A 15,379-nucleotide genomic window follows, 5' to 3' on the forward strand; every position below is an offset into this window, starting at 1 on the left:
AAGGGGCAGGATTGGCATTCAAACCCAAGTCCAAGACACCCGCTAAGCCACAGCCTCAGGCCACTGCCATTCCTGGTGGGTGGGGCGGGTGTGATTAAGATGCAGGAACTGGACTTGAGTTCAAATGTGGCGGCTCTTCTTCCAGTGCCCCTGGGAAAGGGTGTTTAGTGAAGGATTTTTGCTTTTGGTGATAACTGTGGAGCTGTGATTGAGAGAGGAGAAAATGATAATAGTGGAGCTGGAGCATAATGGATGCATGGGGGCATTTTACAGTGGTTGTCAGGGGAAAGACAGCACGGAGGAGCTGTGGGTGGAATTGGAAAGAAGCAGTTAGCTACAGCACTCCAAAGGGTTAAAGCCAGGCTGGAAAGCCCCTTGGGAGGAAGCTGCCACCAAGGCTGCAATCCTGAGGCCTTCACCTCCCCCATCAGCAGGGGCTGGACTGGTTCCTCCTGGGATTATTTGAGGCCCCTGGGCCCTAGGTGAGCCGTGGGGGAGGGACCGAAGCTGCAGGTACTGTGTGCCCCCACCTTTCAGTGGGGCTCAGTAAGTTAGGTGCCCTGGGATAGGCCCCCTGGCTCCTAACAGATGCAGCTCTGGCCCAGGCTTGCTTTGGGAATGAGAGGTGTTGAGCCCCAAGCCTGGGGGATGCTCAGAGAATGGTGGAGATGCAGCCTTTAGAGAAAGTGGGGCCTTCCTGGATGGGAAGGGAGACTGCCCCATGATGGAGCCGTGAGTAGCTCTCCAGTCTGCCTGGTTCTGCCTGTCTTACAGGACTGGGGTTGGTGAGAGCTGCCTCACAAAGAGATGCATTTTGAGGGTTCAGAGAGCCTCAAGGTATTTCTCTTAAGCAATTATCCATAGCTAGTTTCTGGGCCCCAGCTTTGCTCTCTTCCACCTCCTCTGCAAGCCTGGCCACAGACTTTCTTCCCCTAGGTCTTTCGATCTGAACCTTCTCCTCCCATTCCCTCCCCTCCCCCCAAACTCTTTGGAAATCTTTCAACTTTCTTTCAACTTTTCTCTGGGCAGTTTGGGGTTTGTTTCAGAGCTGGGTCAGGGCACTTTAACACCCCCAGCTGGGGAGAGTGGATGACAATAGCTGCTATCACTTTACCATTGGAAGTGACCCCCGAATTTGCACTTCTTTCATCTTGGTACAGAGCACTTGAGGGTGGGCGATTTCCTGGGGGGAGTGGCTTAAGCCGCTTCCCCACCGGCCAGTTGGCTGTAGACGGTCCATGCTCAATGGTCCTCTACAGATATGAAACTGGTTCTGGAGTGAGACGAGCTCGGCTGGGGACGCTGCCTGAGAAGGCCTTTCCCCACAGGGTGACTTAAATGTCCCAGGCTGGAAGGTGGAGCGAGAAGTGGATGCCCCCAGGGCTCTGGGTCACACTCCAGGTCAGTAAAACAGCGAGTTTCCTCAAAACTAGGAAGGGTGGGGGTGCCCCGTACAGTTTGGAGGCTCCAGCGGGGTCAGGGATGATCTCGGGACCCTACTGGGCCCAGGTCAAGGAGTGACCCCGTGAAGATGCTGTGGTGTGTGTGTGTCTGGGTGTGTATGTAGAGGGAGAGGACGCATTGTTTCAAGTTCTCTTTCTCCCCACCCCCACCTCCACCTCCAGCCCTGTCCCCACCCCCACCCGTCTGCCTATCTCCCTTCCCCACCCTACACAATGGTCTGGCCTCGGTCCCTCCCCAGGTTCCCCAGGCTTCTCAGGTTGGATCCCTCGTCCCTGGAGCCCCGGACCTGCCAGCTCCCTCTTTTGCCACTCATTGCCTCCTGGCACCTTAAGGGGCAACCGGGAGCCTGTGCTGCTTCCCCTTGTGGGCTGCACTCTTCCTCCCTTCCAAACACGTGGTCCAGTAGAGCAACTGAACTGGGCTGGATTGACTTGGTGGCCTCAGGCCCACCCCTGTGACCCAAGGTGCAGCCACTACCCTTGGTGGTGGGAATTTCCTTGGGAAGTCACAGCCCAAAGGCTTGGCTGCCACCAGCCAACCCTGGCTGCTGCCCTTGCCCAGCTGGGCCTCCAGGGCCACCGGGGAGGGAGCAAAGATGGCTGGCGCTCCCTTAGGCCCTGGCAGGGCGCAGCCTGTGCAGTCGGGCTGGTGTGGCCAGGGCAGGGAGGGCAGGGCAGAGAGGCACGGGGCAAGGCTGGGTGAGGAGCCAGCCATCCAGGGGAGAATCAAACCCACAGCCTTACTGAGACCTGGTGGCCCATGTGCAGGTTGACTATAGAGAACACAGCGCCTGCTTTGGGAGGGAGAGGAAGAAAAGGGAGGGCTGAGAACATGGGATCCATGGTAAGCTAGAGCCCAGAATGAGGCTGGTGGGAAAGGATTTTGTTCTAAAGACCAGGCCAGGCTCATAACAGCAGATCTCTTGCCCCTCCATCCCTTGGCCCACCCAGATTCCTGGCTCACTCTTAAGACGCAGGGGACAAGAGGCCAGACCTGGGTTCTGAGACCCCATATGCTTGAAATAAAGAATGGGGGAGCGGGGAGGCTGACCTTGGTGAAGGCGAGGCTGTGAGTGCCCTGCAGAGTAGCCTGTGGCCATTCATTCCTTCCTTGGCTTTACTGGAGCTAAGATCCTGGCTGGATGCCTCTGGATGTCCTGCCTTTACCCCCGCCCTTCTAATCTCAGGCAAGAGGAGGGGATGAGCCTGTGCAATCCCGAGTGTACCTTGCCTCCTTGGTTTCAACCTTTTCAGATCACTTCCAAGAGTTGTGGGGGCCAGGGCAGGCCAGCTGGGCAAAGTCCATAGATTAGCTCTCACTTTTTGCACCTCCTTCCCTGAATGCACCTGGCAACCGGCCTGTCTGCTTTGCATTGCACTTCTAGGAAGAGAGCCATTGCCAAAAAGACTGTTGCACCTGAACCCCATCATCAATTGTCTACTTAAGAGTGATAGGCTTCCCCGTGCAGCCCCTACCATTTCCACACGGCCCTATTCTCTGGTGGGCCAATCCATCTGTGGGTTGGGAGTGAGTGTGGAGCTGCTTTTCCTTAAGCTTTTGAGGAAGCCAGAAGTGGGGTATCACATACTTGTACCTCCTACCTCTTTGGGGAAGAGAAAGGAATGAAATTGGGTGGAGCCGGGTGGAACTGGGCCTGGGAAGAGTAGATAGGGTGGGACGAGGAGGGTGGGGACAGGTGGGGACTGTGCAAGAGGAAGTGTGGCATATCTGGACGTTGTGTTGGAAGGTATCTGGACACTGCTGCATGAATTCAGGCAAGTCGACTTTACCTTTGTGGACCTCAATTTCCTTATCTGTAAAATGGCCAGGTTTGTCTTAAAGTCCTAAAAATCCATAAGTTTCTGGATCCACCGGATAATGAGAATTTTGGATGATGGAATTATAGTGCTTAGAAGGGGAACTTGAGAGTCAGGCTGCTTAGACTTTGTAGCTTTTAAAAGCTGTGTGGTCTTGGGAAAGCTACTTAATGTAAACCCGGAGCCTCCAGGTGTGAACTCGGACTAGGGATCCTGTAGATAGCGTAGGTGTGATGGAATTGTAGTTCACATGGAAGGAAGGTGAGAACCACATATAAACAAAATTACCTCTGAAAAGCCTGGACTCCAAATGCTTGAGGGTGAAAAGCTGGCAGATACTTGTTAACACTTCAGGGAACATCATGCTCTCCTCAGGAAATCGGCTAATTGCGTGTAAGGGTATAAAAATATCCACACAGCTTCAGTATATTGTTCCCTCTTGTTTTTCCTGAGATTTTGGTTGAATTACCTAGTTAAATGCACATAGGAAGCAGTCAGTAAATGGTAGCTATTTTCCTAATTTTGTTTACAAAGTATCTAGCAGAGCACTCATTTGTATGCAGTTGTAAAATAGCATTCAACAAGTGACATAATGCAAGAAAAACAAAAACCCAACGTCTTGCTTGTTGACATCATTGTCTGCCAAAATGAAAAAGCTTGTCTGTGTGTACACAGTTTGTTCTTCAGGATTCCTTTTTTAAAAATTGTATAATGTTAAGTGCTGTCTTTACTAAGGACTGATATGGATTATCTCCTGAATCCAAAGAAAAGTAATAGTTTTCTTTTTAAAGTAAATATAAAAGGCATAAAAGTTGACAGATTAATAAAAGCCAACTTCTAGAGTTACATTATATGGTACAAATAGAAATGTGGTGAGAGTTTATACCAGATTTGTTATAATATACACATTTTAAAGAAATCCACAGCCTAGAAATTTTATCCAAAGCTGATTCTGATTACCAGGTTTTTTTTTTTTTTTTTTTTTTTTTGAGACAGTCTCACTCTGACACCCGGGCTGGAGTGCAGTGGCGTAATCTCAGCCCCCTGAGGCTCAGGTTATCCACCTCAGCCTCCTGAGTAGCTGGGACTACAGGCACACGCTACTATGCAGGCTAATTTTTTTTTTTTTTCGTAGAGATGGGGTTATGTTATGTTGTCCAGGCTGGTCTCTAACTCCTAGGGCTCAAGCTATCTGCCCACTTCAGCCTCCCAAAGTTCTGGGATTACAGGCGTGAGCCACTGCACTTGGGCTGATTACCAATTTTTAAACGACTTTCCTTCTTTGGTTATCAAGTAAAATTCTGGTGGCTGTTCTCTCAGTACTTTTTTTTTTTTGAGACGGAGTCTCGCTCTCTTTCCAGGCTAGAGTACAGTGGTGCGATCTTGGCTCACTGCAACCTCCGTCTCTTGGGTTCAAGTGATTCTCCTGCCTCAGCCTCCCGAGTAGCTGGGACTACAGGCGCGGGCCACCATGCCCAGCTAATTTTTTTTTTTTGTATTTTTAGTAGACACAGGGTTTCACCATGTTGTCCAGGATGGTCTTGATCTCTTGACCTTGTGATCTGCCTGCCTCGTCCTCCCAAAGTGCTGGGATTACAGGCCTGAGCCACCACCATGCCTGGCCTCAGTACTTTTAATTTTTTTTATTTATTTTTTATTTTTGAGATGGAGTCTCACTCTGTCACCCAGGCTGGAGTGCGGCGGGCGATCTCGGCTCACTGCAACCTCTGCTGCCCAGGTTCAACCAATTCTTCTGCCTCGGCCTCCCGAGTAGCTGGGATAACAGGCACCTGCCGCTGCACCTGGCTAATTTTTGTATTTTTTAGTAGAGACGGAGTTTCACCATCTTGGCCAGGCTGGTCTTGAACTCCTGATCTCGTGATCCACCTGCCTCAGCCTCCCAAAGTGCTGGGATTACAGGTGTGAGCCACTGTGGCCCAGCCCTACTTTTAATTTTTTAAAACATTTTTACTAAATTACAATTTGCATTCATCCACTCCTTTCAAATGTAGCTTTTTTGTTTTGTTTTGCTTTTTGGGGACAGTCTCCTCTGTTGCTCAGGCTGAAGTCCGGTGGCGTGATCATAGCTCACTGTAACCTCGAACTATGCTCAAGTGATCTTCCTGCCTCAGCCTCCCAAAGTGCTGGGATTATAGGCGTGTGCCACCACGCCTGGCCTTAAGCATACAGTTTGATCTGAAAAATGTATATACCCAAACACCATTTTTAAACCTAAGGGTCATCTAAAGCAATTTATTGAACTCTGAGAACAAGTTTAATTTGAGAACATGATCTGAGAAACCAGAAAGGATAATGGTCCCTCTCCTAATGTAAAAAGTGTCTATGAAGGAATACCATTCTGCTTTGCAACTGAACAATAAAAACATACCAATAGTTGAGATGATTAGTTTTGTGTTAAAAGGTGGTTAATGGTTTAAACAGGAGATGAATCACAGACCCTAAAGAGCATTTGGGGCCAGGCATGGTGGCTCACGCCTGTAATCCCAGCACTTTGGGAGGCCAAGGTGGGTGGATCACCTGAGGTCAGGAGTTTGAGACCATGAGACCACCCTGTCGGACATGGTGAAACCCCATCTCTACAAAATAAGCTGGGCGTGGTGGCATGTGCCTACAGTCCTAGTTACTCAGGAGGCTGAGGCAGGAGAATCGCTTGAACCCTGGAGGCGGAGGTTGTAGTGAGCAAAGAATGAGCCACTGTACCCCAGCCTGGGTGATAGAGTGAGATTCTGTCTCAAAAAAAAAGTGTTTGGTTTCAACTAACTTGTATTGTGACCTTGGGCAAATTAGGTTAACTTCAGTTGCCTCAGTTTCCTCACCTGTAAATTGGGGATAATGGTAGTACTTAAAGTATTAGTGTCAGGATTAGGACAGTGCATGGCAAATAGTAAATGCTCAGTAAATCATAGTTATTAGATCTTTGTGCAGTGAATAGATTGTTGCTGCCCCTTTGAAAGGCTGTTTTTGTTCTGGGGCAGCACTTCTCAAACTTTTTGGTTTCAGGACTCCTGTACGGTCTGCAGACCCTGAAAACCTTTTGTTTATATAGGTTATATCTACCAGTGTATATTGTATACAAAATTAAAAATGAGAAATAAATTTTAAAAAGCCTGTTATACAGTAACAAATAATCATTTTTATGAGAAGTGACGTTTCCAGAGCAAAAAAACTACTTTTTTTTTTTTTTTTTTTTTGAGATGGAGTCTCACTCTGTCGTCCAGGCTGGACTGCAGTGGCGTGATCTTGGCTCACTGCAAGCTCCGCCTCCCAGGTTCACGCCATTCTCCTGCCTCAGCCTCCCGAGTAGCTGGGACTACAGGCGCCCGCCAGCGTGCCTGGCTAATTTTTTGTATTTTTAGTGGAGACGGGGTTTCACCGTGCTAGCCAGGATGGATTTTTGTATTTTTAGTAGAGACAGAGTTTCACCATGTTAGCCAGGCTGGTCTTGAACTCCCGACCTCAAGGGATCTGCCTGCCTCGGCCTATCTTCTTTTAAACCAGATACTATGGAGACTTGGGAAAATGTTAAATAATGTCCGAGAGCACATTATTCTACATTTTTACATTTTACATTTTTCTGTATCTCCATAGTATTTGGTTCAAAAGAAGATGAGTACTTTCTCATATCTTTCTATATTCAGTCTGTTTTGATATATTGTTTTGGTGGAAGCATCTGAAGAAAATCTAACTTCATCAGATATATAGATGGAAAAAGGAGGAGTATTTTGATCACTTTTTCAGTGGATTTTTTTGATATTATACCAAAACTTTACAAGTAGTAGCTTCTCAAAGCTTAGTTATAATGTGGAATTTGAAACCATATCCATGAACTTTTTGTACCCTGTTATATTAAAATCCATGGGTCTTTTTTTTTTTTTTTTTTTTTTTGAGATGGAGTCTCGCTCTGTCCCCAGGGTGGAGTGCAGTGATGCAATCTTGGCTCACTGCAGCCTCTGCCTCCCGGGTTCAAGCAATTCTCCTGCCTCAGCCTCCTGAGTAGCTGAGACCACAGGCATGTGCTGCCACTCCTGGCTAATTTTTGTATTTTTAGTAGAGACGGGGTTTCACCACATTGGCCAGGATGGTCTCGATCTCCTGAGCTCGTGATCCGCCCGTGTCGGCCTCCCAAAGTGCTGGGATTACAGGCGTGAGCCACCACACCCAGCCCCATGGGTTTCTTTTATACTTTGAATGATTCTTCTACAAGTGCATGACTTTGTAACAACACCCATTGGCTATTTGGAAAATGTTCACTGAGTGATGTAGATCTTTAGTGGAAACAATTGACAATTCATTATAAAGCATAAAAAATTATATTTGTTAGGGCTGGGCGTGACGGCTCACACCTGTAATCCCAGCACTTTGGGAAGCTGAGGCAGGCAGATCATTTGAGGTCAGGAGTTTGAGACCAGCCTGGCCAACATGGTGAAACCCCGTCTCTACTAAAAATACAAAAATTAGCTGGGCATGGTGGCGTGCGCCTGTAATCCCAGCTACTCGGGTAGCTGGGGCAGGCAAATCTCTTGAACCCGGGAGGTAGAGGTTGCAGCCAGTCGAGATTGCGCCACTGCACTCCAGCCTGGGTGACAGAACGAGACTCAGTCTCAAAAAAAAAAAAAAAAAAAAAAATTTGTCACCACTGATCTCATCAGAAAAATTGGAATTTTCAGATGGAAGCTGATAAGTTTTTATTGGCAGCAAATAGTTGTTTCTCTTGAAATTACAGTCTCACTTCATTCATTTTTGAGAAAATATCTGCCAAATATATCCAAATCTGAATGACCAGTGTCTATTAGACTTTCTTTCAAGTAAAAATTGTATATCATGCTAAAGGGAGCTAATTTATCAGAAAAGCAGAACAATCATTCCAATGGAGACATTCATCATACCTCGGGTTGCAGCAAGCGTGTTATAAGTATGCCCCATTTGATTACACCCAGTATTGAAAATGACATGTACTTAAGGATAACAGTTTTCTTTCTTTTCTTTTTTTAAAAAAAAGCATCATTTATATTTATTTATTTATTTGAGACAGAGTCTCGGTCTGTCACCCATGCTTGAGCACAGTGGCATGATCTCTACTCACTGCGGCCTCCACCTCCCAAGTTCAAGTGATTCTCGTGCCTCAGCCTCCTGAGTAGCTGAGATTACAGGTGCATTCCACCATGCCTGGCTAACTTTTTTTTTTGTATTTTTAGTAGCAATGGGGTTTCACTATGTTGGCCAGGCTGGCCTCAAACTCCTGACCTTAAGTGATCTGCCTGCCTCAGCCTCCCAAAGTGCATGAGCCACTGCACCTGGCGCCTCTCTCTTTTTTTTTCTGAGACAGAGTCTCATTCCTGTCACCCTGGCTGGAGTGCAGTGGTGCGAGCATTGCTCACTGCAGCCTCAGATTCCCAGGCTCAGATGATCCTCCTGCCTCAGCCTCCCAAGTAGCCGGGACTATAGGCACATGCCACTGTGCCCAGCTAATTTTTGTACTTTTTGTAGAGATGGGGTTTTGCCATGTTGCTCAGGCTGGTCTCGAACTCCTGGACTCAAGCAGTCCACCCACCTCAGCCTCCCAAAGTGCTAAGATTACAGGCATGAGCCACCACGCCCAGCCAACATCTCTTTATTGTCTCATTTATGCCCAGAACTCAAGCATATTTTATTAATTTTTTTTTCCCTTTTGGAGACAGTCTCACTTTGTTGCCCAGGCTGGAGTGCAGTGGCTCTAACTCAGCTCACTGCAACCTCTGCCTCCTGGGTTTAAGTGATTCTTCTGCCCTAGCCTCCAGAGTAGCTGGGATTACAGGCTCTTGCCACTATGCCTGGCAAATTTTTGTATTTTTAGTAGAGATGGGGTTTCACCATGTTGGCCAGGCTGGTCTCGAACTCCTGCCCTCAAGTGATTCATCTGCCTTGGCCTCCCAAAGTGCTAGGATTACAGGTGTAAGCCACCGTGCCTGGCCTATAAAGCAGATTTTAAAACACCATTCCCATTTTATAGAAAATGAACAGAAGCATAGAGAGGTTAAGTGATCCAAGGTGACCAAGCTTATGTCAGAGCCAGGATTCAAAGCCAGGTTCTAGAGACCACACTTTTCCTCAGTACCATTCAGTGATGAACCAATCCCGTCTGTTGTGGGAGGACGGGAGCAGATAGACATTACCTTTTGGGAGAAAGTGCAGGAGTGGACAGGGCACCTTTGCTAGTCATCATCTGGGCACTTCGACCTGACTACTGCCCCTTTATCTTTTGCCCTGGCAGGATGACTTCTCGGAACCAGCTGGTGCAGAAGGTGCTGCAGGAGCTGCAGGAAGCAGTGGAGTGCGAAGGCCTGGAGGGTCTCATAGGTGCTGCCTTGGAGGCCAAGCAGGTCCTGTCTTCCTTCACTCTCCCCACCTGCCGGGAGGGAGGCCCTGGCCTCCAGGTGCTGGAAGTGGACTCGGTGGCCCTGAGCCTGTATCCAGAAGATGCTCCACGGAACATGCTGCCGCTGGTGTGCAAGGGGGAGGGCAGCCTGCTGTTCGAGGCGGCCAGCATGCTGCTGTGGGGTGACGCAGGCCTCAGCCTGGAGCTGCGGGCCCGCACCGTGGTAGAGATGCTGCTGCACAGACACTACTACCTCCAGGGCATGATCGACTCCAAAGTGATGCTGCAGGCCGTGCGCTACTCCCTGTGCTCTGAGGAGTCCCCTGAGATGACCAGCTTGCCCCCTGCCACACTGGAGGCCATCTTCGATGCTGACGTCAAGGCCTCCTGTTTCCCCAGCAGCTTCTCCAACGTGTGGCACTTGTATGCTCTCGCCTCTGTCCTCCAGCGGAACATCTACTCCATCTACCCCATGCGCAACCTCAAGATCCGGCCCTACTTCAACCGTGTCATCCGGCCCCGCCGCTGCGACCACGTGCCCTCCACGCTGCACATCATGTGGGCTGGCCAGCCCCTCACCAGCCACTTCTTCCGCCACCAGTACTTTGCCCCTGTGGTGGGGCTGGAAGAGGTGGAGGCTGAAGGTGCCCCTGGCGTGGCCCCAGCTCTTCCAGCCTTGGCCCCACTGTCATCGCCGGCCAAGACCCTGGAGCTGCTCAACCGTGAACCTGGCCTCAGCTACTCTCACCTCTGTGAGCGCTACAGCGTCACCAAGAGCACCTTCTACCGCTGGCGGCGGCAGTCCCAGGAGCACCGGCAGAAGGTTGCTGCCCGCTTCTCCGCCAAGCACTTCCTGCAGGACAGCTTCCACCGGGGGGGCGTCGTGCCACTTCAGCAGTTCCTCCAGCGGTTCCCGGAGATCTCCCGCTCAACCTACTATGCCTGGAAGCATGAGCTGCTGGGCTCTGGCACCTGCCCGGCCTTGCCCCCCACGGAGGTGCTGGGCATGGAGGAGCTAGAGAAGCTGCCGGAGGAGCAGGTGGCTGAGGAGGAGCTGGAGTGCTCCGCACTGGCGGTGTCAAGCCCTGGAATGGTCTTAATGCAGCGGGCCAAGTTGTACCTGGAGCATTGCATCTCCCTGAACACACTGGTACCCTATCGCTGCTTCAAACGCAGGTTCCCTGGCATCTCACGGTCCACCTATTATAATTGGCGGCGAAAGGCCCTCCGGAGGAACCCCAGCTTCAAGCCGGCACCAGCCCTCTCTGCTGCTGGGACTCCCCAGCCAGCATCTGTTGGGGAAGGGGCTGTAATTCCTTGGAAGAGTGAGGCGGAAGAGGGGGCAGGGAATGCCACAGGTGAGGACCCTCCCGCCCCCGGGGAGCTCCTGCCACTAAGGATGCCCCTGTCCCGTTGGCAGAGGCGTCTGCGCAGGGCTGCCCGCAGGCAGGTGCTGAGTGGGCATCTCCCTTTCTGCCGCTTCCGCCTCCGCTACCCCAGCCTGTCACCTTCTGCCTTTTGGGTCTGGAAGAGTCTTGCTCGGGGTTGGCCCAGAGGCCTGTCCAAACTTCAGGTGCCGGTCCCTACCTTGGGCAAAGGGGGGCAGGAGGCTGAGGAGAAGCAGGAGAAGGAGGCTGGCAGGGATGTGACAGCTGTGATGGCCCCACCTGTGGGGGCTTCTTCAGAAGATGTAGAGGGAGGGCCTTCCAGAGAGGGGGCCCTGCAGGAGGGGGCCACAGCCCAGGGCCAGCCCCACAGTGGGCCCTTGCTGAGCCAACCTGTGGTGGCAGCAGCGGGTGGCAGGGATGGCCGGATGCTGGTGATGGACATGATCGCTACCACGAAGTTCAAGGCCCAGGCCAAGCTGTTCTTGCAGAAGCGCTTCCAGTCCAAGAGCTTTCCCTCCTACAAGGAGTTCAGTGCCCTCTTTCCCCTCACTGCCCGCTCCACATACTACATGTGGAAGCGAGCCCTCTATGACGGCCTGACCCTGGTAGATGGCTGACAGGGAGGTACAAAAGGGGCTGGGAAGAAGGGGGACCAGTTTGGAGAGGGTCAGGGACCTGAGCTGACCCCAGGCTTGGCCAGGATATCCTTTGCTCTGGGTCCCACAGTGTCTACCCTAAGTCCAAGGGTATATTTGTGTTATTTTCTGGCTCCAGGACAGAGAATGCCAGAAATCAGCCATCTGGTCTCTCGTAGGAAACTGTGGGACCAGAGATATCCTCTTTCGTTGTTTGCTGGTCATATTTTTACTGTTATGATTTAGTTTTTGGTTTTGATTTGAGTGGGTTGGTTGGCCCCCTTGCTGGAGTTGGAAGCCGTATGTATGTCAGGGGGTTTAGAGGGGGGTTGGTTAGCTAGAGCTGCTTTCAGCTTTTCCTGGAGACAAAAGGAGTGTTATAGCATGATCATCGGTCCCACTGGGCAGAACGTTATCTTCAGTTTCTTTTGGGGGTTGGCATCCTCTTTACTCAGTTGTTTCCCAAAGGAACATTAGGCTCGAATATGGGGGCTAGGTGTGGTGGCTTATGCATGTAATCCTAGCACTTTGGGAGGCCAAGGCAGGAGGATCACTTGAGGCTAGGAGTTAGAGACCAGCCTGGGCAATGTAGTGAGACCCCATCTCTTAGAAAAAAAAAAAGAAAATCAAATGTGGAGCTGATCAGCAGCTTGTGCCTGGCATCCCCAAGGGAGAAGGTGCCAGGTCAGCAGGAGCAGCAGCAGGGATGTATAGAAAGAAACACAGCTGGCCTCTAAAGGATGGCATTGAGGCACCGGAGATCTTGAGGCACTGGAGATCACTGAGGGGCTGGCCTGTCTCCTGCAAGGAGTGTGGTACCAGGTGGGGCAAGGCTGGGAGGAGATGCAGGCTCTGTTTGCAGATTATGGCCCAGAGTCTCTGCTTGTGGGTGCTTGATCCACCTGCTGGGACCCTGCAGTCCTCGGCCAGCCTGGCTGTCTGTTGGGGATTCCACCTTTCTGCTGAGCGTCTCCTCGGAGCTGGAGGCCCATCTTCAGTGAGAGATCACAAAGCGGCCAGGCAGGTTGGGAGACTGAATTTGCCTTGTTCGAGAGTAAAGTTTGAAAACCAAAGAAATAAAGTGATGCAGTGCCCACAGTGCTTGGTCTCTGGTATTTGTTTTGCCAGGATGTGATTGCCCATTCCCATGCTCCCCTTTGGCTTAAGGGGACAAGAGTGACCTTCTCTCTCTCGATGGGACGCACTCAGGTCTAGGGCTTGGGGGATGAAAAGAGTTATTCTGGGGACTCTGAGTTGGATCTAGAAGTGACCTTGGGTGCTTTTCCAGCTGAAGGGTGGGGCTCTGGCTACCTGGAAATGCCCTCCCTCCCATGGGAGAAACCTGGCATTCCCAGGTGGGGAAGGGGTTGCTGCCACCACAGGTTGGCTCGACAGGGGCCCACTGTGAGGCTGGCCCTGGGCCATGGAGGCCAGGCCAGCACCTGGAGTCAAGTCTGTGCCAGACATTCTAGTTAGTCCTTGCAATGTGCTCAGGCAGGTAGGCCCAGTCCTGTGACTGGGACACTCTAAGAACACAGCCTTAGAGTGGCTAATTTGCATGCTCCCTCTGTCTGGTGGGACAAGGGTGAGGGCAGCGTGCTGTAATGAGCAGCAGCAGGGATGTAATGGGAGCTTTAAGCCCAGGCCTTTGCCTGTTTGGTGAGGGAGGAATCATTAGGGAAGAAGTTCCCGTAGGCCCTTCTTCTTCTGTCTGGGTTTCTTGCAGTGGCTGGCATCCTTGTGCTCCTGGGGAGTCATTCTTGCCTCTGCTTTTTATTCACCCCACATCCAATCCATCAGCAAGTCCTATTGACGCTGACTCCAAATGATACCCAGAACCCTCTTTCCACTCTGCTGCCATTGTCTCTCCTGGCCCACATCACAGCTTCCTACCCCATCTCCCTGCTTCCCTGCTTCCACTCTTGCCCCTATACCCCTATACAACCCATTATTTTTATGATTTTTTGAGACAGAGTCTCACTCTGTTGCCCAAGCTGGGGTGCAGTGATGTGATCTTGGCTCACTGCAACCTCCACCTCCCAGGTTCAAGCAATTCTTTGCCTCAGCCTCCCAAGTAGCTGGGATTACAGGCACCTGCCACAATGCCTGGCTAATTTTTGTATTTTTGGTAGAGATGGGGTTTCACCACCTTGGCCAGGCTGGTCTTGAACTCTGATCTTGTGATTCACCCACCTCGGCCTCCCAAAGTGCTGCAACCCATTATTTTTATTTATTTATTTTTTGAGTCAGAGTCTCTCTCTCTCACCTAGGGTGGAATGCAGTGGCACAATCTCAGCTCACTGCATCCTCCACCTCCTGAGTTCAAGCAATGCTCATGCCTCAGCCACCCATGTAGGTGGTATTATAGGCACGTGCCACCATGCCTGGCTAACTTTAGCCTTTTTAGTAGAGACGGGGTTTCACTATGTTGGCCAGACTGGTCTCGAACTCCTGACTTCAAGAGATCTGCCTGCCTCGGCCTCTCAAAGTGCTGGGATTATAGACGTGAGCCACCATGCCTGGCCCCTATACAACCCATTCTCCATAGAGCAGTGAGAGAGTTTATGAAATCGGATTTTCACTTTCCTGCCTAAAATGTGTCTGTGGCTTCCCTTTACTCCTAGAATTCCTTGTGCTGCTTTACAAAGCCCAGATAATCTGTCCCTGACTCTGCCTCTTGCTCCATGCTGGCCCTAACCCACCACGCTACAACCATACCAGCTGCCTCTGGTCTTGAACACTTGTTTCTGCTCTAAAGGCCCTTGCATTTGCTGCTATGGTCTAGAATGCTTTTCCCTGTCATATTTACATGGTAGACTTCTTACCATTCAGATCTCTGAGGGTCACCATCACACCACACTTTTCATTCTCATGGTGTTTACTCCCATCTGATGTTTCTCTTGTTTATTTGTTTATTTGATTATTGCCTACCTCCCCAGCAGAATGTAAGCTCCATGAAAATCTGGGCTTTTCCCTGACTTGCTCACACCACTGTGTTCCCAGCAGGTAGATTCATTCCTGGCATCATAGGTGCTAAAATGTGTTGAAAGAAGGAATGAGTGAAATGGCGTCTCTATCCCTTTCCTGCTGTTTTCCTTTGGGATTTGGTTTTATCAGACATAATCCCCCTTCCTCCATATTTCTTGTGGACCATTTTTCTGCATCCCCACAGCTACCCCCTAATCTATACCAGCATCTGTTCCTCATCTTTGATACTGGAACAGTTTTCAAACTGACTCTGCCTCCACTCAAACTATCCTAGTTCTTCCTGACAGGCCAGAATGATCCTACTGAAAGTCTGACTCACAGCTGGATTTCCCGTTGCCCTCAGTACAAAATCCTAACTGTTTTGAGGCCCACCTGATTCTGGCCCCTACTTTCCTCTCCGGCTTATTTCTCCCCACCAACCCTCATTCAGACTGACCTTTCCCCCTGCATTCTTTTCTCCCTCCCACAAGTGGCATTGTTGAGGCTCTGTACTGAGCCCTGGAGTCTTCACTGAAGCCCCACCACCAATGTAACCATTTGACATTTGATGGAGGGGTTGGACTGGGAATGTTACCATCTGGCCTGCAATAGCCACATATAGCCAGCAGATGGCAATCGGGTGCAGCAACAGACAAAGTCTCTCTCTGGGTTCCCAATCCGCACGCGGCTCTGATTTCCCAACCCCCGGTGTATCCGCCTTACTGCTTTGGC

General features: G+C 50.5%; 1 protein-coding gene across 1 annotated transcript; it reads left to right on the forward strand.

Moving 5' to 3' along the window:
- Window positions 1–1,163: 1,163 nt before the first annotated feature.
- On the forward strand, window positions 1,164–12,778 carry VRTN (vertebrae development associated). The gene is made up of 2 exons (XM_003824163.5): window positions 1,164–1,401; window positions 9,553–12,778. Exon 2 carries the CDS (start codon window positions 9,554–9,556, stop codon window positions 11,660–11,662), a length of 2,109 nt encoding a protein of 702 aa, XP_003824211.2. The 5' UTR covers window positions 1,164–1,401; window position 9,553; the 3' UTR covers window positions 11,663–12,778.
- The last annotated feature ends 2,601 nt before the right edge of the window (window positions 12,779–15,379 follow it).

Source organism: Pan paniscus, chromosome 15, assembly GCF_029289425.2.
Source record: "Pan paniscus chromosome 15, NHGRI_mPanPan1-v2.0_pri, whole genome shotgun sequence".
Taxonomy (NCBI): Eukaryota; Metazoa; Chordata; class Mammalia; order Primates; family Hominidae; genus Pan; species Pan paniscus.

Coding starts and splice junctions, on each gene's coding strand:
- VRTN (XM_003824163.5), top strand. CDS start 9,554: ATGACTTCTCGGAACCAGCTGGTGCAGAAGGTGCTGCAGGAGCTGCAG.